The following is a 27452-nucleotide window of genomic DNA, read 5'->3' as shown; positions in this document are numbered from 1 at the left end:
TGCGCATAAACCGGTACGAAGACTAGGCATTTGGCGTGATTGAACAAATTCCTTCATTAGGCGAACAATGATGATTTGCGGTTGCATAGTGCACAGGATTAGCTGATGGGGTCATTAGTTTTGGAAAATTTTGGTTAGTGTTTAACTTGTTTACATAGTCCACAAAAAACAAGTCAAATTGACCAGAGTAAATGATCAATTTATAAAATAAATATTTTTCCATTTCTTGTATCACATTATTATTATTATACAGATAAAAACGAAAAATAGGCTTATTTTACCTAAGGTTTTGCCATAACTTTATTCCCTCACACAGGAAGAAAGTTACCTTCTATCCTTCTCCGTACTCCTGACTATGTAACGCATAATTTCAAGAATATTATTTAAATAGATAAATAATTTATAATTCCTATGATTACTTAATTACGTGACATTACAATTTAAGTTTATAAACTATCAGTCCATAGGCCATCGTCCATGTTTTGTTATGTTTCTGGTCATGCAATTATCTAACTGTACATCTAAGTACGAAAAGAGCGCGTACTATCTTACGCATACTAATTAATAGTAACACACACAATACAGGCTTTCGTAGACCTGGCGACTTGCGATTTTATACCTGCATCGTTGGAGCCGTGATGAATTTCGGCTGGTTGCTACATAATGGTTACTACAGGTATTTTTCCGGGATGAAAGGTACCCTATGTCCTTCTCCGTACTTCAAACTACATCTATGCAAAATTTCAAGAAGATTGGTTGAGTAGATAGAGCGTGAAGAGGCAACAAACAAACAAACTTACTTTCGCATTTATAATAGTAGTTAGGATAGGATTACAATTAAAATAATAGAATATTTTATATTAGATCCTAGAGTATCAACATCAGATTACCTTCGATTTGTTTGGGTAAATCAATGACCTTACGAACCAGAAAAAAATGTGATTCTAGACTAGTAGATAAATAAAATACCACGTCACAGAAGTTTAGAGAGAAATTATAAAACAAACGGAAAGTCGCTCGCCTGCCACAAGCAATATGAACTAATATTCTCATTTCATTAAAAACTGGACGTTTTGTATTCGTCGCACTTATTCTAACTTAGAAAGAAAGTCGGTGTGTTAGTGTCCCATGTTTTATAAAGCGACAAAATTTGTATTCATTACAGCACCAAATATTGGAATAATCCAAACCGAAACGAATCCAAGGGACAGATCATAAATTAAAACATTTTGTGAGCAAAAAAACAAAAAATATTCTATTTTTTGTTTCTTTTAAAGAATCAAGCAACCTTTTTTGATTTGATATAAGACTGCAATTTTGGGTATCTTGAATCGAAAAGCTTAACTGAGTATAAGTTATTTCGTTCGTACGCGTGAATTTCCCACGGGAACAGTAATTTTTCCGGGATGAAAGGTCTGTTTGTTACGTCTTCAACTCTTCACGCTTTACCTGTTCAACCAATCTTCTTGAAATCTTGCATGTACTGTACACGTAGTTTGAAGTAGGACATACCTTTCATCCCGGATAAATGAATGTTGCCGGGGGAAATTTACGCTTAAACAGTAAGCTTAATGTTGTTATTCGACACAGCTTGTCAAAAGTAGGCAGCTTTATGTGGCCAATACATTTCTTGCCATTTAAGGATTTTCGTGTTTGTAGTTTATGTTCGAGAGAACGTATAGAACTTTACAAGGCTATTATACATTTTTATTCCTTTGTCCAAACCCAAACAAATCGAAGGTAATCTGATGTTGATACCTCTAGATAATTTTAATATACTATAAAATAATGTATTTCAATTACCTGATGATTAATTTATTATTATAAAATAATTAAAAAAGGCTCAGTGTATTGGGTACCTACTATAATTTTTTTAAAGTGAACTTTAAAAAAAATATAGTGTAAATGTTAAATAGTGCATCTTATGCTAAAATAATAATAATTATTTCATAATCAGGATAATAATAAATATATTTAACTAAGTTTCGCCCGCGTGTATTTCCCACGGGAGCAGTAGTTTTTACAGGATGTACCTGTAAAAACTACTGCTCCATCCTGTTACCAGGATGTACCCAGGATGTATGTCGTTCTCTATACTTCAAACTACATGTATATAGATTTTCAAGAAGATTGGTCGAGTAAGAGGTAACGAACAAACTTACTTTCGTATTTAGGTATAATATAAGTTATCATTTAATTATAATTTATTTTAATTATTTTTTTTATTATTAGCATATTAACAGATTAAAGAAAAATAAAGATTTATTTTTAGGCGAACCTTGAGCTTCGGGCATCATGGCCGAGAAGGACCACCACCCCGATTAAAAGGGAGAAAAGCCACTTTAAGACTCAGTGGAGGACATTGTTTATATTTTATAGGTACCTATTTATATTTATTTTAGAACTAATATATAAAAATATGTCCCAGCTTTTCACCTCGGCTTCGAACACGGGAATTTTCCACGGGAACACTTTTATCTCTATATGAAAAGATTAGTAACAGGTAGATAACATTTGTGTTAGTAAACATTTAAACATAAATTAGTTATCAAACAATAAAACTGGCAGGAAGGAGTCGTTAAGTGAACGTTTGACATTTGGTACCTTTCACGAGTTGTTCCAATGCCAGCTGTTTATCACAGTGACGAACCTAACAGTCGCTGAATAATTCAATATGGACTAGCTTTTGACCGCGGCTTCGCGCGCGTGGTATTCCTACAGAACAGATTTATTTAAAAACAGTTACCCTAAGTATACTTCTCCGTACTAAAAACTAAATAATATGTAAAATTTCAAGAGGATTGGTTGAGTAGATAAAGCGTCAAGAGGTAACAAACTTACTTTCGCATTTATAATATATTAGTTAGTATTAGGATAGGATTTTTGTTACTCTATTAGATATGCTTATGCCAAGTAGGGTAGGCAGTTGAATTGATTCCAATTTGATCTCTTTATTCATTTTGTAATAAACAGACCCAGGTGATCATTTGTGACTTTATATTTCTAGTGCACTTTTATCACCTCGAAACGCACACTTCCCATCTCGCAATTTTTCCTTTTTTTCACAGTATCGCGTATTGTTTTGGCAGAGCCCCAAGATTTTGTCTAGGTACTTTTTGAAAAATAAACAAATAAGTCATATCTAAATAATGACATGAATCCAATCCAGTTTTATTGTGGTAAACCGTAAAGCATATTGACCTTTTCATAAATCTTAGACGGAAGAGTTAGTTCACTTACTCCGCACTCGCAGATTACATCACGATATTTACTTACACTTGGTAAGTTGCGAAGCCGATAATTAAGGTGAATGTTTACCGATAAATATGATCAATAGTTTTTCTATGTAGCCATGTTTTGTGTACAAATGGTTCAGTTAAAATTTTGTGTTCGACTTACAATAATAAATGGGAGGATAATATATTTTAAACCCCGACGCAAATAGAGGGGTGTTATATGTTTGACCGCTAAGTGTGTCTGTCTGTGTAAGTATGTGTCACCATATCTCATCAACGGTTGAACCGATTTGGATGCTGTTTTTTTTTTATTTGATAGTTAATTTTTATGCCCGGGATCTTAGATATGTATGATCAAAATCGGTTGAGCCGTCAAAAAGTTGTAGCGAAATGAAAGTTGAAAGTCGGGGTTTTTTTAATTTGTCCAAACAAATAAAATTGTGTATGAAGAAACAATCTTTGCACCGTTAGACAATTTTCCTTTAAGTTTTTCGTCCTTATCCCTAATGGGTCTAAACAGAGGAGCTGGCTCTCTGTTGCACTATTTTGTCACATTTTTTACAGTCCTATTTTAAAGGCAAAGACGAATATTTTATTTGACAAAAATTGTGAAACTGGAGTAAGTACCTACTTACGTCTTGTCGTATAGCGCGCTTATTGGTGGATTACAGTACTTACGTCTTGTCGTATAACGCGCTTATTGGTGGATTAGAGTACTTACGTCTTGTCGTATAGCGCGGTTATTGGTGGATTAGAGTACTTACGTCTTGTCGTATAGCGCGCTTATTGGTGGATTAGAGTACTTACGTCTTGTCGTATAGCGCGCTTATTGGTGGATTAGAGTACTTACGTCTTGTCGTATAGCGCGCTTATTGGTGGATTAGAGTACTTACGTCTTGTCGTATAGCGCGCTTATTGGTGGATTAGAGTACTTACGTCTTGTCGTATAGCGCGCTTATTTTTGGATTAGAGTACTTACGTCTTGTCGTATAGCGCGCTTATTGGTGGATTAGAGTACTTACGTCTTGCCGTATATTGCTGGATTAGGTTGTAAGACTATCTCCTATGAGAAAAATATCCAGTTTATAGCTTTTGCCCTTGATTGACTTTAAAAATAGTAACTGTGTGTGAGTGTTGTTGAGCCTTTTAACAAACACTTGTCGATTACTAAAATGCTTACATATACGAGTAGCTTGAGTAAACACGCTAATAAAGTTGACTAATCAAGATGCTCTATACAGATATGTGTCTGGTAAATTGCTAAATGGGACCACATTCCTAGCAACAAACCACATGTGGGTCAGGGTAACCAAAGCTAGTTAAAATCAGTAGAGGAAAGTTTGTCATAATAATTCACTTATTAATTGTATGTGCTATATATAATCTCTGAAAATACAAGATAGTAAAATTTATTTGTGGGTTTCGTAAATCAAATGTTATCTTGTCTACTCTGTCCGTCAGCCAAGACCCTTTTTTACAAGAACGCGTGGAGGTATCAAGCCTCACAGCTATATAAGAGAGCCTGTAGGCTTGAATATTTTCTATAGTTGTTTTAACCTAGTGGTATTTTAAAATAATCAATACGGAACCCTAAAAATTGAATAGCATAAAAATTATTTCGTCTCATAATATTCTTCATGTCTGCAACTACGCCCGCTACATCCTATTGTTGCTTACAATCATTTAGTTTGCATAATCTATGCTTAAAAACCAGGTGTGAAACATACAGACAGACGCCCGGAGGACTATTACTAATATCTATTATAGTACAGATTTCATCATAGGCCTTTATTAACATAATGAAACTGGTCTCGGCAGATCGGAAGATAGATGGAGTCGAACAATACCTCACTTTCACTCCGTCTCGGTCTAAGTCGCGCCGCACCGTGTATGATAAGACAATCCATCAACTGTGGCGAAATCTGTTTCCTTCGTCAATGATTATTATTATCTGTGTGAATTTTGTCCCTATATATTTATTTAGTGATAAAGAAATTTTTTTTATAAATAATCTGTGATCACGAGTCAAAACTTTTCGCTTCTCCCTCGCAGTCTCTCTGATGACTGGTAGAAAAAACCCACCAAAGACCTTTTATTATTTAAAGTGTTTTATGACTTAAGTCTAGTGATCCGATTTTTACGAAATAGGTAGTATTTAGAAAAACACATGCTATCACTACCTCGCTCCGGTGGTGGTTCACTATCGGCGATAGAGTTCGAGCTTCATTGATAGGTATATTTTTGATAAACTATGCGTTTCGGAAGAAAACGTTATTTACTTATGAAAAACCTCTTTTAGTTTAAATAATAGTTTTTATAATATAAACGGCTAACATCGACTAAGTTTTAGTCACGTAAATAACTATTTTCATGCGTCAATAACGTACTATTTACGTCGTTTCATATTTAGTAGTCGAAAAACATTTTCTCTTTTTTCATGGTAGACGTTCCTCTTAAGACAAAAGAATACAGAACCGCCTTTTAAAATAATGGTATAAAGTTTAGGTAACAACTAGAAGGATGTGGTAAATAAAAACAAAATGATTAATTAAAGCAATCTTTTATTATATTTATCTGAATTAAAACTAGCGAACACAATGCATATAGATAAATCATATATGCATTTGTATGTACTTATACTATGACATCCCATTTTCAAAATTATAGGTGCCTTCTATCTAGCCAATAGATATATCTATAGAAAAAAAAACATCAAAATATATTTAATGCCTTGTGATCCCTTAGTTATTTTTAAATTCAACGTAATTTTGTAGGTCGTATTGCTTGTTAACTATCGTAAAACATAATTGTTAATTAAACCTTTTAAAACAAGACAAATCCGCAGGTTTGCAAATTATTAACTACATATAAAACTACCTTAAAAATATTTCAAGCACTTTTATTGTACATCAGTGGGAACGGTAACTTCTTCATTGTTGCTTTTTCTAATGGCTCTGGCCAGTGTACTTCTCACTTCATCCAACTTCTCGCTCGGTTCCCCAGCTATCCGTTTCAACAGCACTTTCTTAGAAACAAACTTGCAGATATCTCTCTTCAAATTCCTTTTTATCTCTTCTAGATGCGCGACATGACTTTCCGCTTCCGTTATCTGTGTCTGTAAAGATTGCTTTTTCGCACGCAAATTGTTTATGTGGGCCTCCTCTATTGCCTTTTCAGTCGACGCCGAGACCCGCGGAGTCTGCCCCAACGACCGAGTGTTCTCTAATAATTTGTTTTTATAAGCCAACTCCTTGTTCTCTTTCTTCGCTTTAAGCAAAATGTCGTTTAAATGACGCACAATGTTCGAGGTATCTGCCAATTTCTTTTTCAAGGACATAACTCTTTTACAATGCTTCGACGCTTGGTATCTATATTCAAGGGTCTCTTTGTCTTCTATGACGTCTAAAGTAGGGACGTTTTCACACAAATAGGAAATTCTGATTGTTTTGGATCCCATTGTTTTAGTCGTAATTAATCTGAACATCGACTTGCCCCAGTATACATCGCAGAGCATATCAGCGATGCTGGCGCGCGAATCTTCTGCAACTTTTTCTATGTACTTCGGGAACCATGATTGTTTCATGTACTGATCGATGTTGAATCTATGTATGTATTCGTAGTCAGGTGGCGGGTCCGCGCGGAAATTGTATGGTTCATTGTCGGCGTTATTAGGCGGCGCCGTTACGCCGACATTGCCGTCACTTTGTTCGGTGTTGTAAACCAATGGTACTTCTTGGACCTGTTCGTCTTGATCGTTGGCCACGACATTTTCAACGACTTCGTTCGCGACCACCTCCTCATTGGCTACTACCTCCTCGTTGCCTACTACTGACGGGTCATTCTCGTACAAAACTTCGCAAGGATACGCGGTGAATTCCCCGTTCTCTGTGTCTGTAGCCTTCTGTAGGATGTAATGTTGGGGGTTCTCTCCACCCTCCCCCTCCCCAATCGCCTCCATTACGACGATGTTATCGGCGTCTACCAATTCAGCGACAGTTGTCTCCTGGTTATCATCTTGAATTTGTTGGAAGGACCTGTAAAAAAATAATATGTTCAGTTACATAATATACGCAGTAACATAAACTGCATAGCACGCAGTCAATGTCTGAAATGACTATCTAGCTATCCGTTTCAACAGCACTTTCTTAGAAACAAACTTGCAGATATCTCTCTTCAAATTCCTTTTTATCTCTTCTAGATGCGCGACATGACTTCATTGACAATGAAGACAATGGCCACACTGCTTGTATCGATCATTGCCAAAGCGACTTCTTCGCTGGCCGCTGTATTCACAAAATATGAGAGACTTTATACTGTATCTGTATTAATTTTTCCAAATACAGCCCTTGATTTATTATGCATTGGGGGCTAAATCAAGGGCTAAATAATAAGCTATATTCGATTCTAGGAACCAAATAAATAGATATGTTGGCTATGTACTGGACATACCCATTAGCCGCTATGAAGTGCTCCTGTTTGATCCACGGGTTGTCCTGCGCGTCACACTGCACCGCGCTCTGCAGCTTCCTCACCGACTGCAACACCTCGTCGTCGTACGACAGCCGCTGCAGACATGTTTCTAGACGACTCTTTTTGTTCGGCGACTCGGTTTCTTCTATTGGTTCTGGAAATTTCAAATCTTTTTATATTTGACAAGTATGTATTGGAGAGAATAGACTAAAAGACAGGAATGCGAGGAAAAAATTAGGGGAGGCTTTTGCCCAGCGGTGGTGAGATATTTATCCGTATATATTTATTTGATGTTTTGAAAATAACTCGAAAATAACAATGTAAGACCAATGTTTTAACTTCTACCTGAATTTAAAAAATACTTACCAGCTTCTTCCTCTACCATTTCATAATTATTATCCTCAACTTCATTATCAGGTTCTACTTCATAATACTCCACGTTTCCTAAAAAAATATTAAAATAAATAAATAAATAAACAAAAAAAGTATATTTTAAAAAGTTGGATAAAATAAAACATTTTTAATGTTGTTGACTTACTATCTGTAATTTTCATGATAAAAAACATTTATTTAGATTATAAATTATTTTATTTCGATTTCCATTTTAATTTTAATAATCAATGGGAAAATATGAATGCATGCCAGGACAGGGCAGTAAAAAATTGAAAAATCTTTTTTATGTATACATATTAAATAGTTATAGATAATTATGTAAGTTATTATGTAAAACAAGTAGAATATCAGTTTTCTACTTATACTGTGTATTACAGGTAAAAGGGCGGCCTCGCTGCTCCGTTGCGCTCAGCCACGTCGCCGCAGAGCTTTGTTACTCCGTCGTGATACATGGGTTTGACGTAGACGCACTGCAGTTTAATATCACGTCGATCCGTTGACGGAGCGCAACGGAGCAGTGATGCCTCGTACTAATCCTATTTATATCACTTACGCTTTTTGATTCCCCTTTTTCCTTTAACATTTTCTTCGAAGCTATCTTCATTCCCGTATTGGCCGCCATATGTTCTCTTTAATTCTATAAAAAATATTTCACCAGATTAGAAAACTAATAGATTTCAAAATCTATCGACACATGCAACTTAGTGTTGGTATTTTTAATATAAAACAAAAGTACAAAATATAAATAGTAGATAACAATGAATTTTCATTCCAACATACAATTCAATTAAACACACAAGTTGTATATATTTTTGTAAACACCTCTCTAAACCCTTAATTTTGATAGCACACTGAATTAAACATGGGCATAATTTTATTTTTCAGTTTGCCATTTACGGGCGTACAATAATCCGCCAATCTGATGATATTTAGCGCGATATTACTACAGCTGTAAACGGTTTAGTGCCACAACAAATAACTCGAATTACCTTCAGCTTTCTTATACAGCATGTTCAACTTATCAGCTGTGTAAGTCTTCTCCAAGTCAATGCCTTTCATGGTCCTCGCGACGTGGTTGAAGTAGGCTTTTCTCAGAATGAAACCGGTCACCGATTGAACGTAATTTCGAATGATTGTCGGGTGCACATCCAGGTACAAAAGACCCATAATCTGAAAAAAAATTAAGTTATTTAATAAGTGTAAAACAGATTTCCAACAATGGGTAATAAGAAAGTAAGGCATGTACTGCTTTGAAAGTCAGTGCCAAGTGTAGATGTAAGGGGAAATGTATTTAATTGGTTAGGCATTTTCATATTCTTTTTAACTTGGGATCAATTTTCAATTAGTTTTCAGTCGTTTTGATTTTGAATATGTAATTAAATGTAATAGTAAATAAGTAGGGTACCTCTTCCTTGAGCTTTGGAGGTAAACGCCTTCCATGTTGTAATTTCAAAAATGATTCTTGAGACAAATCATGGTTGTGATGATCGCAAACAAAGACTGCAGTTAGGTATTTAGAATTATAGGATAGACGCTTTAGTACAATCCTGCATGGACAATTAGTCTTCAATGTTTCTGCCCTGAAAAAAAATAAATTATAAGTTGCTGCCACAAGTGGATCAGGTTTATCTGTCGTCTAACTGTACATTGTTTAGTTTTAATGACCTGTGTTACTCTGAGTCTAAGTAAAATTTTCAATTTACATCAATTTATTTTTTGGTATTATAACATACCTCCTTCTCAATCCTCTAGGTTTGTAATCACACTTGGGCTTGCTGTACACACACCGGTATGTATAATACTCTTTGCCTGATGACTGAGCGCGGGAGTCTGCACAGCTGTAGTAATACTTCCAGTGTTCTGCATTCCCGTCTATGTACAGACGGAAGCTCTCATGCGAATCAAATTTGTCCCCTGGCTTTATCAGTGTTTTGTCCTTGTGCAAGTACATGTCAGGGTGCTCATTGCAACTGGTGATATTGGGATCCACTGAAATAATAAGAGTTTAACAGATATAAAAACAGCAACTTTGACTTTGTTGAAAGTATGACTGTAATATAAGAAATTAATTCTTTCGTTTAAATGAATTTCATGTTATGACACACAAGCATAATACTACTTACCATTAATGATTGAATATTGACCATTTTCACCCATCTCAACATCCTCATCAGGTACAATATCCTCGCTGGAAAAAAGAAATAATGTTGGTGTATAGTAGCATGTTACTGGGACAGCGACACATCTGGTTTGGTAATTGCCTAACATGTAAATTAAACTTGAGCAAAATTAAGTTCTCATTTGACCCAAAATATATTCATAACTTGTTCAAATTCTTATTATTATTAGCATATATTATGTTGATTGTGCATCTTTCTTATGTTGATTGTGCATCGTTCTTGGCGACCTGAGGTCCCGGGTTCGATCCCCAGTCAGGTCATGATGGAAAATGATCTTTTTCTGATTGGCCTGGGTCTTGGATGTTTATCTATATATGTATTTGTTATAAAATATAGTATATTTGAGTTAGTAGCCCATAACACAAGTCTCGAACTAACTTTGGGGCTAGCTCAATGTGTGTGATTTGTCCTAATATATTTATTTTTATTTATTTATCTTAGCTAATCATGTTCTTGTGAAGAAAAGAATACAACAGAAGCTCAAGAAGCTGCTTGTTAACGATAAAAATATTACCTTTGTATTATTTCAACAAAACAATTCTCAGTGTTGCCATCTGCATCAAAAAGTATAGGTGATTTCTTCAAGACTGGTACTTCTTCATTAGAAGTACTCTCAATGTATTGAAGATTATCCACAATCTGCTTAGTATTGGGACGAGTCCTCGCACTATCTGATATCTTGTAACCAAAACTCATGTTCACAGGATTTGTTCTGAATCAATAAATAAAATATATAAGATTTGTACAAAAAAATGTGTAGTTCTTAGTAACTATATAAGTAAAAGAGTATGTTGTATAACCTGTGGTCCTAGAAACACTGTCACAGTTGTATCAAATCCTTTTTGTTAAAGAGATTACCTGACCAATGACATCAGGCGTATCGTTAACGAAAGTGCAAGTAATAATTTCATGAACTGAAATGACTTATTCAGAAAACCGAAATGATGTTATATCATTTATCGATTTTGTAGTGAGATGCTTAGCATTAATTACAACGCTAGCTGTAAACTAAATTAACAGACATGGTACTTCTAGGTACCTACCGAAATTGAAAATATTTTCGTATAAAATAAACAATCCATCTCGGAAGTCACAATGGCTTTCTCAAAGAAAACGTTCACGTAATGAAGATGGGAGCCAAGAAGCATCATACTGAACAAAATACATAACCTAACAAACATCTATTATGTGAGGCGGCGAGAAACAAGTTATATTAATTAAAACACAGATTTGTTTGTACATTACGCTATCCATAGAAATATTATTGTTTTGCATACCTATTTTCCCGAAAAGAAACTTAATCATTTCACAAAATAGCAAGCAACAAGACGCATGTCAAATTGTCAACTGTCAATTATTTGGATGTCTGTCACGCAGCAGACCGCCAAATATCTCAAATCCCGCCAACTACCTACCACACCACAAACAAAAACTGGCTGGTAACTAAATAAAATCATAGAGTTAGAGTACTAGCACCCAATAGACGGTACGAAGTACTTAGGTAAAATCCATGCATGGAAGATATGACGGAGTCTACCCTTACTTTACGATATTTTAAGATAAAGGTGAGAATAGTAATGTATTAATAAATATATAATAATAAATAAAATTAAATATTCATTATATGAAATAAAATTTATGTAAGTTAATAGATAATAATAATAACACTTAATTTGTGATCAAGTATTTTTTGTCACTATCGGATTTAAAAAAAATTGGCATTGAGAGAATAAAATAAAATATATTTCAGTTTAAAGTGTAGGATTTTAATTTTAATTTTAATATACATACAATTTTAATTTCTCGCCACCTAAAGTCTACCGCCCTAGCCTCCTACTAAGCCTAGAGGTAAATCTGCCACTGACTACAGGACAACAATAACTACCGATACGACAAAGTTCGCATTTTGTTAAGTGTATGTTTAACTGTTAAAATTGAGTAGAAATAAACCTAAATCAAAATGCGAACCGAGCTCATCAGACAATCGACTGTCTATTACTATCTATCTGACTATTTTAGAAATAATAGGAAGTAGGACAGATAATGACGGTGATGAACATTCCATGGAATTAATACCTCATGAAGTACTTACTAAATCCATGGAACATTCATAGCATATGTCCACCTCTCTAGATATGTCAACCAACCGGTGTCAGTGTCCAATCTGTTTTATTAATCTATGCTATTTGTTTATGTCAACAAAAAAAAAAACTCCTTCAAACAAACATGTGAACATCACGGCGTTTGCCGGTTTTTTTCAGAGATAAACTATGATAAACCGCATCTAACTTAAATCTACAGTCGTGAATTATGATTATCGCTATTCAGACGCTCATATTCTTTCGCGAGTCATTACTGGCCGTGCTAGATGGGTTGTTCCGGCCGTACTACAAACGGTTTTTGACATTTAGTCGGCAGAGCGTAAGTGATGATGAAGAGTCAGAAGACCAGGTTTTCTCGGAGTTTGACGATGAGAAAGGTGTCGTTTTTTATCCACCGATGTATGCGCAGCGGTATGCCGCTGTCACCGATTGTCTGATGGATGAAAGATGGTGCGGGCAGTTGGAAAAGGTATAGACCACCTGTTTTTTCTTTACATTTAGTTATTTGATAGGAAAAATGTAGCAAATAAATACATATATGTTAATTCAGATTCAGCTAGCCGCTAACTAAGTTTCCTTCTGTTGGGTTATACCATTATACAAGACCATTATACAAAACCCATGGACCCATAGATCAATCTGCAAAAGATTTTCATGATAATGGTGGGTTGTCTCAATGTTATTTTCAATTTTAAACTTTATTTCAGGTTGTAGATCTGGGTTACCATGATGTGAGTTTTATTAAGTATCTGAAAGAGATTCCTGGAGTCAAAAGAATACTTGGTGTTGATCTGGAGAGTATACCGTTACGGTGTTCATCAGATTTGGTTATCGAATATACACCAAAGAGAGAAAATCCATTGCAGGTTACAGTAAGTTAAAAACAACCATCCATTATGCATATTTACTTGTAAAATTTCTCAAGATATTTTAGTGAAATTTTAACTAGTCTATTCCATCTACCTTAATAGTTTGCACAGTTCAGAAAAATAGTGTCTTGTTCTTATTTATTATAATTTCTTATTTATAGATTTTAATGTCATTCCTGTTTATAGTTATTCCAAGGCAATGCAGCCGATCCAGACTATAGGCTTATTGGCTCCGATGCAGTAGTTGCTATAGAGATGATTGAACATATGCTACCCCACGACCTGGATAGACTGATACACACAGTCTTTGGGTTTGTTAAGCCATGGGTCGCTGTGTTCACAACACCCAATGGGGATTTCAACCCTCTGTTCAAAGCTCTAGAAGCAAACGGTTTGAGGAGGCTGGACCATTTTTTTGAATGGTCAAGAGAGCAGTTCCATGATTGGTGAGTTGTATTTAATGCCAGTTGTTTGTAGCTTTTAGGTCAGTACATGTTACTAGCTAAAGCTTAGTGTTAATCCATTTGTACTATAAATGTGTGATTAATAATTTCACTTTTATTTATTTAAAAGAATATGGAATGAATTTTTTTACTTCTTATTTTTTGTTTATAAAATAATTGTATTGTATGAAAATAAGTTAAAAGAAAATTAATATAACATTTTTTGGTTTTAGGTGCAGTAATATAGTGTTAAGGTACCCTCAGTATACAGTGGTGTGTAAGGGAGTAGGCCCAGGACCTCCGGGCACCATACATTATGGATGCTGCAGCCAACTTGCCCTCTTTATATCTAAAGACTACAATAAACAGCAAGATCTGGATTTGAACAGTTTAGCACTGGTTGCAAGTATGTGAAAATATTTCTTCAAATCCTTTAGGAACTTTTGTTTGAAAAAGTATGTTTACGCTCAGTGAGTGTATCAGCGAAGGCAGAGATTATACCTTATATCAATCAAAAATATATTTTTTTAAAATTTTGGTGTTATAAAGATCCATGACAAATATATAGTAGAGATGTATAAAAACCATTTTGATTTATGAATTCTGTACACTGATTGACAATTTGAGTTAACTAGTGTGTATACCATTACTTGCCACTATTTGCGGTATGTAGTTGTAAAAGATGTCAGTCCTTAGGATTACGACTTGAATAAAATATAACATGAGTGTTAGCAATTAACACACTTGAAAAAATCAAATCAAATCCTACCTGCTATTTTAGCAATATTGAGTCACAGTATATTATATATCATTGATTTCACCTTTACTTCTAATAAAATGTATGTTAATAAATAAAGTTTAATGTGTAATTTTTTGTTTTAGACACCAAAGATAATAATGACCTGACTGACTTGATTGGAAGTATAGAGTCTGGTTCTGATGATACTGAACGTCACATGTTATGTCTGCCCTCTAACAAGTAGGTATTTAAATTTTTAATAGATTATTCAAATTATTTAAACTGCTCCTATAACAATTTCATCAAGTATGCCATATATTTCCAGATTTCGTTTTACCTGTATACCAAATAGCTTTGGGTGAAAGACTAACAAAAAAGCATATTGGTGCACTTTAACTTTCACTTTTTTGTAATGTCAGTAGAATACATAGTTTTGTATGGATTGGACAGCATGAGATTTGTCTTTGGTGTGTCCATGCTGTCGGCTGACTCGAGGCAGTCACATGCATGCAATTAAGTTTTCTGTGCTCCTGTTCCTATAACATATATCTTTTCCAGCATGGATTCCTACCTTGACCTCTTATCTCAGTCAGTTTCCACTCTCATGGCAACAGCATTGACTATAGTCAAGCCACTGGAGTACACAGACCAAACCTCCCAGTGTAACATTGATGATGAAATAGGGAAAAATTTCCTTATGTTTGAAGACGAGTCGAGCCTTTGCGTTATGATTCCGAGGAAGAAGATAGTCAATAGAGTTTATGATATAGAGGATGTAGCTAACAGGTCGCGCTTGTTGATTGTCTGTAATGATTAATTGTAGTTTATATCTATATATCTTAAAAATGACTGCAAATTAATGTGGCCATAACAAATATAGAAACTCCTTTGTTTAATGTTAATTAGTCCGATGTGGGTTTCTTTAGAGACAGAGTTGAATCAATACCATTATTAATTTTTACTACTGTACTCTATGTGTCTCAAGAACTTTGAGTTTAATGTACACATTTTTTTATTTTTTACATTATCCTTAGATGTATTTAATATAGTCAGTACTAATGCTTCAATAACAGTTTTTGTGGGAATCGTAAAATATGGTTAGTTTAATTAAAATCTATGTTGCCACTGGAAGCCATTCACCAAAATTAATAGATAAAAGGTGGTTTCTCAGTAGTGTTACATTTCATTGATAGAATTGTAAATATTTAGTAGCTTAGCTTTCGTTAGTATCTACGTATACCGTATTATTTAATAGTTTCCAAACATTCATATTTTGCGTTAGACATTTGACCACACATACAGGTAACAAGATATGAAAATTTCACAGATTAAATTGCTCAACACTTCAAGTGAAGAGGTTCTCAAAAACCACGCAGAATTTGATGGCCAAAAACAAGATAGACTCCCTCGTGCACACCAGAGAGGTGGTGGATGAGATCCGGCACTTGACCAAGATGCTCAACTTTAGGGAGGCCACAAGTGACCGCGGTGACGGAATGTGGTGTAACATCAACTGGGGTGACAACGCTCCTTACTGGAACCAGTACTACAAACTCGTTAGGGAATACAGCTATCCATTTGAGGTGAGGGTTTATGAAACTTTGCTTAACAGAAAATATATAGCACCTGTTTAATTGAAGGTTTCACTTTATGGAGACTTCCATAAGTCCTGTAACTTTTGAGATATTTTTTTGTTAAAGCACATTCTTTTTACATAATTCGACATAATTTTTTCAGTATATATGTGTTCATCGAGCATATTCGAAGTATTTTTTATTTACTTAAGACGACGGTAATTAGCACATTCAAATCTTCCATTTTAATGATTGTGATTTTTTTTATTGATATGTCGAAGCAGCGCTTTGAATCGTTTAACGTGTCGCATCTGAGACGAAAACGGAAAAATAAAGTGGAGACGACAGTACGACCTCATTATTACTGAATATATACTAGGAAGGAAATGAATTATGAATATTATACTACTGAAGGAAAATTTGCCCAATTAAGTTGATTGTCAAAATATCTATTGTTTTGCAATGGCAAATTATTTTCAGACCAAATCTGAAGAGGGCCGCATTATAGATCTGATCTCGGAAGAAATAAACCGATTGATAGATTCGCAATACGACGATGATTTTACAGTGGATATGCATAAAATGGAAATACCACTGCAGTATTTAATGAAGGTGGTCGAGCATATCACGACTGACGTCGAAAGGGTTCAGTGAGTATTATAACATTTAAAGTTCTGTTGTTAGTTCTTTGTATAGTAGCTTTCCTCTGTCCGTCCCTATGTATGCTTAAATATTTAAAATTACGCAACGGATTTCGATTCGTTTTTTTTTATAGATAGCGTGATTTCTGAGGAAGGTTTAGGTGTATTTATTATGGTTTTATCCGAGCGAAGCCGGGACAGACCGCTAGTAACTTATAAAGCTTTTCTGTGAACATAACCTTTTTACCGTCATACTCGTTACTTAATGTAGACTAATGAGATTTAAAACGCCTTTATTTCCAGAGATATATTGGAATGGAACGGGTATGAGATTGTGAACGGTGTGGTTATCTACAGCCGACTTGTTGTCGAGGAAAATGCTTCTACTACAACTAAGGATGAGTGCTGGCAGGACGACTCGCTTTCTGATGACGTAAATGATATTGTTTTCTTGTAAACTATTGATAACAAGTCCGCTGGATAGTCTATAGGAATACCATTTAAAAAAAAATATTTTTTGTCGAGGCTTCAGTTGTTTGCTGCAACTATGCCAGCCTCATAGGGAAATTCGAATATCATGTTGCGATGGCGAAAAATTTTTCGAATTTTAAACCTTATTCCGTTGGATTTAGGGCCCATTTTCAACTTTTGACATGTTAAATGTATATACAGTTTACTTAGTTTTATTACTACAGTAGGGAGTAAGCTGTTGAAATATGCCATAACAATGTGATAATAGTGAAGTAATATTGTGCTATTTGAAGGTGTTATACATAGATTTGTAAAAATTTAATATAAGCGTTTGAATGGATTGGATGCAGAATTTTCTAAGCTGTGAATTTTGATGACAACGACAAAGTCTGGGTAGATTTTAAAAAAAATAGATTGGTATTTATGTTAGAGTATTTCTGCTTAACTCTGGAATTCGCAAGGAATCGAACTATTCCAATGTAGGTATACATTTCATTAAATTCATAAGAGTAAACATTGTGTTCCTATCTTTCATTTATCGTTTTTTATTTTTTTAAACAAAAAGTCAATTGTTTCATTTTAGTATTAAGTATTTGATAGTTAAGTCATTAAGTTTTTTTATTGTATCATACAATTCTCTTATTCGTTAGTTACAAAGTATGGATATTAATATTATATTATTTAGTATAATTGTTTAAGTTTCGTTCCACGATTTTATTATTATCAGCAATGCTAGAAACTTCACAGTTAGTGATAAAAATGTATTTTTGAATTTTAAATAAACTTTGAAACATATTATAATTACTTTTAAATACCTTGCACACGGTACAATCTGACCAACAATCCCATGTAGGTATACTGTAGACCGCACTGCTAAGATTTTTTTTGGTCCATAGTTCAAATATCGCTGTCTCTTTCACCTACGACCCGACCTTTCCTTCTTGCGAAGTGAGAGATATAACTACACGGACAAAACAAACACAACACTTTCAATTGGTCTTGCAATTGGTCGCTACTGCGTAACCGGAGAAAATCATAGGCTAGCTAGCGGTCGGATAACAGAGATAGCAATATATGTTACTTGCGTCAAAAAAGTTCTTGGGAGTGCAAGCATTATCTATAGCTTCACGATCGCCCTGTTAATATGTATTTCAACGCCAAAGCATCAAATATGATTTACTTATTTTTACAGTTTGAATCTTCAGAAGTTCGTACCACTACTCCTTCAGATGGAAGTACTATTGCTCCGGAATTTACTGGTTTGCATTCTAATAATTTAAATAGTTGGTGCAATTTTTTTCGGCAATACACTATTAACTAAATAGACTTACGATATCATTTCCATGAACCTCTATTTGAGTGTTCAGAGTGTAAAATAGGCCCATAATTAATTTGCCGTCAAAAATTTTAAATTTTTTGTCGTCATACATTTCGGTGGGAAAAAGTTTTGGGTCACAATAGGAAAACTCTTTGACAGACAGAAATATCTAGCAGGTATATACCCGACTCCTAACCACATCTAATCATAGGGCGTTGCCTCCAACGCGCTCTCGACCGTAAAGTGCGCAAGCTGCGGTCTATGCTGACGGCAGACGAGGACATCGCATCAGAGCTGGACAGGGTCGTGTGTCGCCTCATGAAGTTGGCCCTCAGAACCAGTAGGACACGCAAAAACCCGCCACCCACCAAGTGGATGCAGTGCAAACTCTTCGACCTACTCTCCCTCACAGAAAAAGCCATAGACAGGAGAAGGAAGCGCTTCATAGAGAACTTTCCTCTAAATGCGCTTGAATATGGTTCGTTATATTAAATTTTATTGTTAGGTTTCTTTATTTAGTTTTTGAGTTTCCCTTCTTATGGGAGATCGATTCAGTGTGTGAATTGTGAATTTGATTTGTGCTACGTTTCCAAGATTTTTGATTTGCTTATGTTAGTGTTAAATATGACAAAATCTTACGTCCCTTACGGCGACGCTTTAGAGGAAAGGCAATAATAATCGATGGATGCCCATCGAGCCCATATATCTGACATATTTTACATAGAATGAAATGTATTTTTATTTCAGATGATAAAGCGGGCGAAACAATGACTGTAACTAAATTGAAAAATGATGATTTATCCGTGTAAGTTGAATAAAAGCATGGATTCTCTATATAATTAATGTTTATATCAGCTTCACCTATTCTTGTATGTCTATTGTCTATACCAGTTTGCACTTAAGACTAGTCTAGATTCGCCCTTTTCAACTTTTCTAGAATACCTACCTACCTAGACCTATACGTCAATGATGTTGGTGCTAAAAGTATAAAACACTTCTGATTTACAGGAATATGCTAGTTGACAAATATCAAAATTTAGTGCAATCATATGGTAAGTTTTTATATATACTTAATTATTAGATTGTTTAAAATTTGCCTTTTATATATAGAATATCTAGGTTTTTTGGTGACGTAAAGCCAATTTTGTGAGTGATTAACAAGATAAATTCCGTCCTTACTTTCAGAAAGTAAAGAAAATCAGAAAGTGAGAAATCTATCTAATTTCGGTGGATTTGATTTTGACGAAGACTTGAGTGATAGCAGTAACGAGTTTACGAAAGGTGTGTTAGTGATTTCCATTTAAACTATTAGAGCCATTCAAATAGTTAACTATTTTTTTTGCAATTGTGTAATCAGATCGTTCTTTTAGTAAATATTATATATACCTAATGGTTTCTTACGAACTTAATGATCTAGGATAACGCATTGGTCATTCATTTATATTTTTGTTGTATCGAAAGTTATCAAAGCAATATTATTTTAAAACAAAAACTTTGATTTCGATACATATGTTTATTGTTATGTTTGCGTCTTGCTGACACAACGAATACGAATGTCAATGAACGTTGTACAAATTTCAACGTAGAAATAGCCACATATGTTTTTCTTCTAATTTAGTAACGGTGGATCATATTTTCAGAATTTAAATGTGTCGACGTTATCGGACCTTCCAATTCGGCTGTGTTCATTGAACCTGTACCTAAAGTAACTTATGAACGTGACTATTACCCTAAAGGGATAGAGGAATCCAAATTACAAAGAATACAGGCGTGGGTCGACGACGACATAGAAGTGGTACCATATCCCAACCACGACGTAAGGTTGATAAGTTCCGGCGATACGGACCAGAGTGCCACTAATATGACACGGCACAAATTTAAGAAAATGTCGAGAAAGCGTAAACTAACGTTAATTTCATTCCCCGATAAACAAGATTCGAAGATACGAAAAAAAACTCTACAACAAAAATCGTCTCCCGAAAACAACACAAACATTCAAGAGAACAATAAAACAAGTAAAAGCAAATTGAAAAAAGCTGCATCCAAGAAATCAAGTTATTGTCTTTTGGTCAAAGCGAACTTATACAAAACTACATCGAATAGTTTTGGTAAATTGAGGAGTAAGAAAGTGAAGGAGTGCGTCTGTCCAAGTACAGTTAATCCTGTGAGTCCAGAATTTATATTATTTTCCGGAGTATATTTACTGTTATGTAGAAAATTGTCTATTTTCTCTCTAAGAAGGAAGCAAGTAAAACACGTTTATATATTTACAGATTCCAGCTGCTTTCAAAGATCTCTGTCATCCAGATTTGAATGCAGAAAAAAAACTTAAAGAAAATATGAAGTATCTAACAGATGTGGATCGGTTAAATGACTGTGAAACTGTAGAAAACACTACTAATGTATCAGCTACGGAAGAAAGTTTGCTAGTGGATATAGTGATGGATGGTCTAGAGGAAACCATCGCTCTTCGCCGTACTATAGGGACGGATGCGGAAGATGAACCTACAGAATTTGAACAAGAGACTGTCATGGGAAGTCTTCTTAATGTCATGAGAAACGACAGTTTCTGTAACAATGCTGAGATAGAAACTGAAAATGTTCATTCACAAACAATATTTTTAAACGGTAATAAAACAATGTTAAGAAATGCAAACGAATATTTAGGGTCTTTTTAGGATATAGACAAGTATAACAATCTGTGATTTTATTTCCTCAGACATTAACGAACCAAGTACATCTAAAGGTGTAAGACACGTCAGCATGGATGTACAATGTGGGCCCGACGTGTCCACACCACCAGCGTTTTCCACACTTTCTACTACCACGTCATTTACAAGGCTTCCGAAAATGTTCGCAACCGGAATCAAAATTGGAGATTCAGAAATGGAAGTACAGTCAAAATTAAATTGTGATTTTGGAACTTACACCGGGGATAATGACTGTCACTGTAAAACTATAACACCGAGGACTAAGTCTGTTGGTATCAAAATAAAAGATTCTGATACGAACATCAAAACGAAAGTCGAAGGATTTACAATGACTCAGACTGATGAATATCATCATGATGTTGGGTCAAAAGAAACAGAGATGATTAAAGCTATATCCAGCGGGTTGAAGATGGAAGACTCAGGATCGGAATATATCGGAAGTGTTGACGGAAGTTCCCGTAAAAGTCCTATGATTTTCGAAAGTTCTCCTGGTTTTGCAAGTGATGTCATGTTAAAATCTTCGACTAGCAAGGAGGCAGGACTCTGCCCGAAATACACTTGTATGAAATATGTTCCACCAAAGTTATCTCTTGGCGGTGTGTATGTACATAGTTTTAAAGATAAGCAGACGTCCGAAGATATCCTGTACCAAGGAGAATGGCAGTGCTGTCGACCGAAAGCATTAACGAAGAAAAGAGTAGTTTTTAGCACGTCCTCTGTTAAAAAACTTAGCGAGATGACCAAGAAATTGAGAGTTAGTTCTAAAGAAAAGCTTCAAGATACTAAAATCGAAAAAGGTATAATGAAACTGGAACAGAAAAATTTAAAATCCGTACAAGTAAGAACGCCGGCTCGTAATTTCACAAAAGTAAAAGAGAAAATCGCAATCAAAATGAATTCAGTGACTAATAATGCTTCAAAAAATATAAAATTTAACCGGAATGTTACGAAGGTAAATAAATGTTCTAATTATTTCGAAATGCTGTTTATGTTCATTTTCGTTATTAAGAACGATTTGTGGATTTAGAAGTTGTTTTCAGTTTATAATTTTTCGTTTTTTTTTTAGACTTCATCCAAAGGTGCTATAAGGTAATACGAAATATTTTAGGTAGAGGTATATTATAGAAACTATGCAACTCAGTGCCATGTCATGTAGAAAAATACACTACTCGTATTTTAGGTTTTATACGCAAGTAAATTGCTAAATTCACTAATTTCGCTTAATATTTCTATTCTTTTTTTCAATGTATGTAGATGTCAAAGGACCGTTAAGGGATATCATGTTCTTGTTTAATTTAGTTACATAACGCGTATTATGTAAAATATTATTTATACAAATGATGATCTTTTCAGTTCATTAACAAATAAACCAAAGGCAAGTAATGTGTTGAAAAGACCTGCAATGCTGTCTTCAAGGGTAACAAGAAAGGAACCTGAAACAAAGAGCATTATTAAACCTCCTGAAACAAAGACTTTGAAAAGAGTGCTAAACCCTAATGCCAAAAGTATATTAAACAAAAGTTTTGATAGCACTAAAGTACCAAGAAAAACTGCAAAAGATAAGCCTATTGGCCACGTGTTGCCATTAGGTCGATCAAAAACTGAATTCATCAAAAAAGAACTGCTCAAGTTCGATGATTCGCCGCGTGATAATATTAGTTACGTCGTATTACGGAACGGCTCAGAAAATAAAAACAATAATAAAAGCAACGTGTCTCCAAAAACAAATAGTTTTCGCAAAAGTGACAACGGCGCAACAAATAGGCGTAGTCTTAGTCCGCAGTCACCGACTAGTTCAACTTGTTCCTCCCGTAATAGTATAGCCACTGTAAGATTAGTTACTAATCGACCCAGAACGGCGAGCAGAAATCCAGATTCAGAAACGCCCGTTAGAAATAAGAAATTCACAAAGAAAAACAGGATTATTAAAAAAGCTGATATTGATGATTTAGACGACAAAGAAAACATTCCAGAATCATCTAACGGTGCTAAGAAAGAAACTGAAGGGAAAGCTAAGAATGCCTTTGTAACGACTCAGAAAAATGTATATAGAGCTCAAGTGAAGACAGAAAACCTAAAAAATAATTTATCCAACCGACCTAAAACGTCAACTCCAAAGAAAACAAATTTGAAAAGCTCTGCAGAGGCAACGACACGACCAAGTCGCTCATCATTGGTAAATAAGTCGCCTTCATTTTCTTCTCCAGAAAGAGTCAGGAGTTCATACAGGGCATCGTCTCCTCAACAAAGTATAACTATGTTCAGTTGGTCGACTCAATTGGCTGAAGTTGAAAGAAATCGTTCTCATTCCCTACCCAGGGAAGTAAATAGTTCTGACCGGAATATAGCTATGTCTCTCAAAAAAATGATAGAAGATCGATTAGATTTTATAGGAAATTCTTCCGGTAACGTGAGTTCCATCGGTTCAAAGACATGCACTTTTAGTTATGAGCACTTGAATAGTCAATTTGATGAAAGCTCAACAGCCGGCAGTTATAAAACTATAATAAATAATGAGGATCTTAACAACACACTTGCATTACAGAATGATCTAGTAAGCGCTGTTAATCGTACTTTTGATTCTGTAGCAGATTCTAGAGCAAATGATGATAACGAAGTATCAACAGACGCAGATGTGCTTTCTTTTAAAACTACAACTGCGGCGTCCAGAGCATCTGAATATTTCTTAGCCGACAATGATCTTGATACTTTTCAAGGTTGTTTCTCCAAAGAAAATTCTGTTCGTGATATATTTGAAAGAAAGAATCCACTTGACATACAGGTAATAAATGTACAGGTAATATATGTTTTCTTGTATATATAGTCCCAAATAGCTGCTATAGGGTAGGAATTAATAATAAAGTATTTGTCAGAGTAACGGCAGCATCCTGGCAAGTCAAGCGTTCAGTGGGTTTTCTATAAGCGCGGTGGCCGGCGACCAACCTGACCCTATTAACTTCATGGACTCTGAAACTGGAAGTCTCGTGGTGGATACGGGAAGACAGGCGGTAAGTGTTCTGATTCATACAACATATCGCAATTTCATCCCTCGCACTGTAGACCGCTTAGATTGTTCGAACATAATCTTATCACCATTGGATATTCCTTAAGTGCAGCAGACGATTGTTAAAAGCCGGTGTATACTGAATGCGTAATGCATAGCGGTGGTGTTTATTGTAATGAAGGCTCCACACTATCGCCGAACTCAGATGCCGACGCGAATGCATGATAATTGCATAGTTTTTATGAGTACGTTATTTACCGCAATGATAATTCAGCAATTTACTACTGAATCCGCCAAAGTTTGGCGAGCTGTTCTCGGATATTGTGGATAAGGAATGGGGCTAACGCGAGCAAATTCGCCGCTAAAGGCGCAAGTGTTGCGAAAAGTTAGTTTTTAAGATATTATTCATATATGAAGTAGCTCTCCTAGGGACGAATTTGCTCGCGTCCCGCATTGTGGCTGACAGCGTTGGATTGTCACTTACTCCTATTTATCTCGCTTCGCACTGTCTGTGTGAAAAATAAAATGTATGTAATATAATGTAGGCACTTACGATTACTAAAGTTGATCAAAATGTATTGAACGATTAAGTATTTTTTATGCAAAGGAAATTTATCTTGACTTGATGTAACTACGCTAATCAATAAGTTGACTTGGAATTCTAAATTTGGATTATTTTCTTTTTGTTATCAATTATATACTTTTTCTACAGGCATCTGAAGAGGTTTTTGTATCGGGCAGATCTTCTGGAAGCTACGAGTCATGTCTGTACGATGACGAGGCCTTACTTCCTTATTGGCTTTTCCATATCAATAACCAATTTGTAAGCAAATGTTTTATTTAAAATAATATTAAAGGGACTTAAAGCCTCTAGTTTATTATTATTATTATCTAGCTTATTTTCTAGTAGACAACCGACAGAAAATATTTTTTCTCGCCGTTTATTGCCCTTTATCGTTATAGACCTTTATGACCTGTAGGTACATTATTCCAATGTAGGCTACCGTAATTGAATATGCCACTAGAGGCGCTGCTGTAGAATGACGTTCATGTCCAAAGCAAATGTGAATATTTGTATTAAGTCTTAGTTGACAAATCCAAATAACAGTATCCCATTCGGAATGGAACCGTCTAGATAGTGTTGTGCAGTTTGTCAGTTTTTGTATTTAATTACATCTTATATGTATATAATTACACCTTCAGGTGGACGAGGAAGAAGAGCAAGAACCTGGACCACCGATTCCGATGGAACTCCCGGAGGCAGTATTCGATATGAACGGCAACGTGGTGGCTGCGGGGGCCGGCGCGGGCGACGGGCGGGGCATGCACAGCGATCATTCACAAGATAGTTCTGGCCACGGAACCACTTCAACTACTTCCAGCGATCCTTCATCGGGTGTTCAGAGTGAGGTAAGTGAATATTCTGTTTTCATAGAAAGACTAACAGCTACTAAAACATAACATAATGGTAAACAAATATAACAACAGTGATGCAAATTAAAGGTCCTTGGAAAAAAAGACTGATGGATAAAAAATATGGAAATAGAATATTTGTCTTTTTTTAAAACGGAGATTGAATGTTCTTACTAATTAAACATTAAAATTGTTAGATGTTTTACGTTTTTGGCGTCCTCTTTTAGACATAAGATAAAATAGATGAAAAAATGGATGGATGTTAAGATGCTCCATACGCACAGAGCTAAATGGAATTTGGCACATTCGTGAAATACACAATACCACAAACTTTGTGTTATTCTATCATTTGTAGCGTAAATCATATTTGTAATTCCGAAATTCCCCCAAGCAACCTCGAAGCCCAGCTAATAAGTTTTTCACAATTTTTTACAGGCAATATTGATAGATCCATCAGTATTTACTGGCCAATATGACCTGCCGGCCGCAGCTGTCGCTGTGGAAATACCAGATGTACCATTGCATGAAGGTGACACACATTTTATTACAAGCTCCGTATCAGTAAAATTAAAGTAAAAATGTATTCATTATTGACCATACAGTCTGACAAGCTTTTTAATTTGCAATCTTCTTTTCTTTTCGAGTGTGTTAATTGCTAACACTGGTGTCACATTTTTTTGACGTCGCCTAAAGGCAACTGACATGACTTAGGACTACCTACCGCATGTAGTGGCAAGTAATAGCATATACATTAACTCTCAACCAGTGAGCAGGTTTTCTTAACCATAACAAATTATACACTTAAATATTCCTCAGAAATCACACCATCTGCTAAAAAATCCCCCCATCAAAATCCATTGCTTAGTTTTAAAGATCTAAGTATAAATAGGGACAAAGAGACAGCGGGTAGCGACTTTGTTTTGATGTGATAGTGATGTTTTAAAATACAATATGATTACCACCATTATAATTATTTTTCGAAAATAATAGAAAAAAGAAACTGCATATATATACTACCTTAAAGATATAATTTCTAATAACATTTCATACACTTTATCTTGATATCAGTCAAGCAGCCCATCACATGTTATATATCATCCAGCAGGCGAGCATATCGGCGAGGAGGCAGGCGCCGACCGCAACGGCCGCAGGAACCCCGTGCTGCAGCTCCTGGCCACCAGCGACATGGACGCAGACGTGAGTTCCCTAGATACCGACGTCCAGGACTCTTCCTAGTAGGTCTCCAGGCTCTTCAGCCCGTGACGTGAGAAATTTCAGTGACGCGTGTGTGTATATACTTTTGACGTCCCCAATAAATTATTGCATTAATGCGACGGATTTGATTTAAGACTGCCTAGTTAGTTCTTACTTTAGACTGCGTATATGTTTATTTACTGCATTTTTTCAGACTTCCATAACCGAATGAAAAGCATTCATAAAACACGGAATCCTTATAGATTTGACATGTCTGTCTGTTGGTCCGTATGTGCCAGTCCGTATGTGTTTTGAAACTATGAGGAATACCCCTTTGAAACTTTGTAGGCAGTTGTATTAAGTGAACCATCGGCTTCTTTTCATTCATGAAACTGTTTATATTGTTTTTTACCATAGTTTTTTTCTTAACGCGGTACGCGAGGGCTTTGTACTGATATAGTTTTAGTTTTATATACACTCTTTTTCTACCAATGGTTTCGGGAATATAGTTTTCAATGTATCTAGCAGGGTATGCACGTTCAACGATTATAATTATCGTCAAATGAATACAAGTCGTCGAGGAAATGTCTTTTTTTGCATTTATTCATATTGTACAATCTTATAATATGATTCATTCTGCAAAATTTTACAGGCGAGCAAGAATTCATATATAAAACAGTAGCTCTTTCGTATT

At 35.2% G+C, this 27452-nt stretch overlaps 2 protein-coding genes across 5 annotated transcripts; one reads left to right on the top strand and one right to left on the bottom strand.

Moving 5' to 3' along the window:
* Positions 1 to 5780: 5780 nt before the first annotated feature.
* On the bottom strand, positions 5781 to 11682 carry LOC128670128 (uncharacterized). Of its 2 annotated transcripts, none has more exons than XM_053745541.2 (10): positions 11557 to 11682; positions 10794 to 10991; positions 10223 to 10287; positions 9833 to 10088; positions 9505 to 9679; positions 9089 to 9269; positions 8653 to 8736; positions 8073 to 8150; positions 7686 to 7860; positions 5781 to 7270 (listed from the first exon to the last, which is right to left on the bottom strand). In XM_053745541.2, the coding sequence occupies exons 2-10, from the start codon at positions 10973 to 10975 to the stop codon at positions 6136 to 6138; spliced, it is 2331 nt and encodes a 776-aa protein (XP_053601516.1). In that variant the 5' UTR covers positions 10976 to 10991; positions 11557 to 11682; the 3' UTR covers positions 5781 to 6135. The 2 variants fall into 2 exon arrangements, with proteins under 2 accessions (XP_053601516.1, XP_053601517.1); XM_053745542.2 differs by lacking the exon at positions 11557 to 11682 and adding an exon at positions 11323 to 11552.
* A 778-nt stretch (positions 11683 to 12460) lies between these two features.
* On the top strand, positions 12461 to 26893 carry Hen1 (Hen1 methyltransferase). 3 transcript variants are annotated; one of them, XM_053744633.2, is made up of 24 exons: positions 12461 to 12850; positions 13089 to 13253; positions 13437 to 13696; positions 13927 to 14099; positions 14576 to 14672; positions 14991 to 15218; positions 15760 to 16015; positions 16487 to 16656; positions 16951 to 17080; positions 18311 to 18377; positions 18648 to 18914; positions 19184 to 19241; positions 19445 to 19488; positions 19622 to 19717; positions 20077 to 20600; positions 20710 to 21064; positions 21156 to 22099; positions 22214 to 22236; positions 22501 to 23929; positions 24021 to 24155; positions 24864 to 24974; positions 25355 to 25561; positions 26000 to 26093; positions 26670 to 26893. In XM_053744633.2, exons 1-24 carry the CDS (start codon positions 12590 to 12592, stop codon positions 26798 to 26800), a joined length of 6225 nt encoding a protein of 2074 aa, XP_053600608.1. In that variant the 5' UTR covers positions 12461 to 12589; the 3' UTR covers positions 26801 to 26893. The 3 variants fall into 3 exon arrangements, with proteins under 3 accessions (XP_053600608.1, XP_053600607.1, XP_053600609.1); XM_053744632.2 differs by having other exon boundaries at positions 26667 to 26893; XM_053744634.2 differs by lacking the exon at positions 14991 to 15218 and having other exon boundaries at positions 26667 to 26893.
* Positions 26894 to 27452: the final 559 nt, after the last annotated feature.

Source organism: Plodia interpunctella, chromosome 5 (genome assembly GCF_027563975.2).
Source record: "Plodia interpunctella isolate USDA-ARS_2022_Savannah chromosome 5, ilPloInte3.2, whole genome shotgun sequence".
NCBI classification, from domain to species: Eukaryota; Metazoa; Arthropoda; class Insecta; order Lepidoptera; family Pyralidae; genus Plodia; species Plodia interpunctella.
Note: the sequence above shows the minus strand (reverse complement) of the source record. Positions and strands in the feature narration are given on the sequence as shown.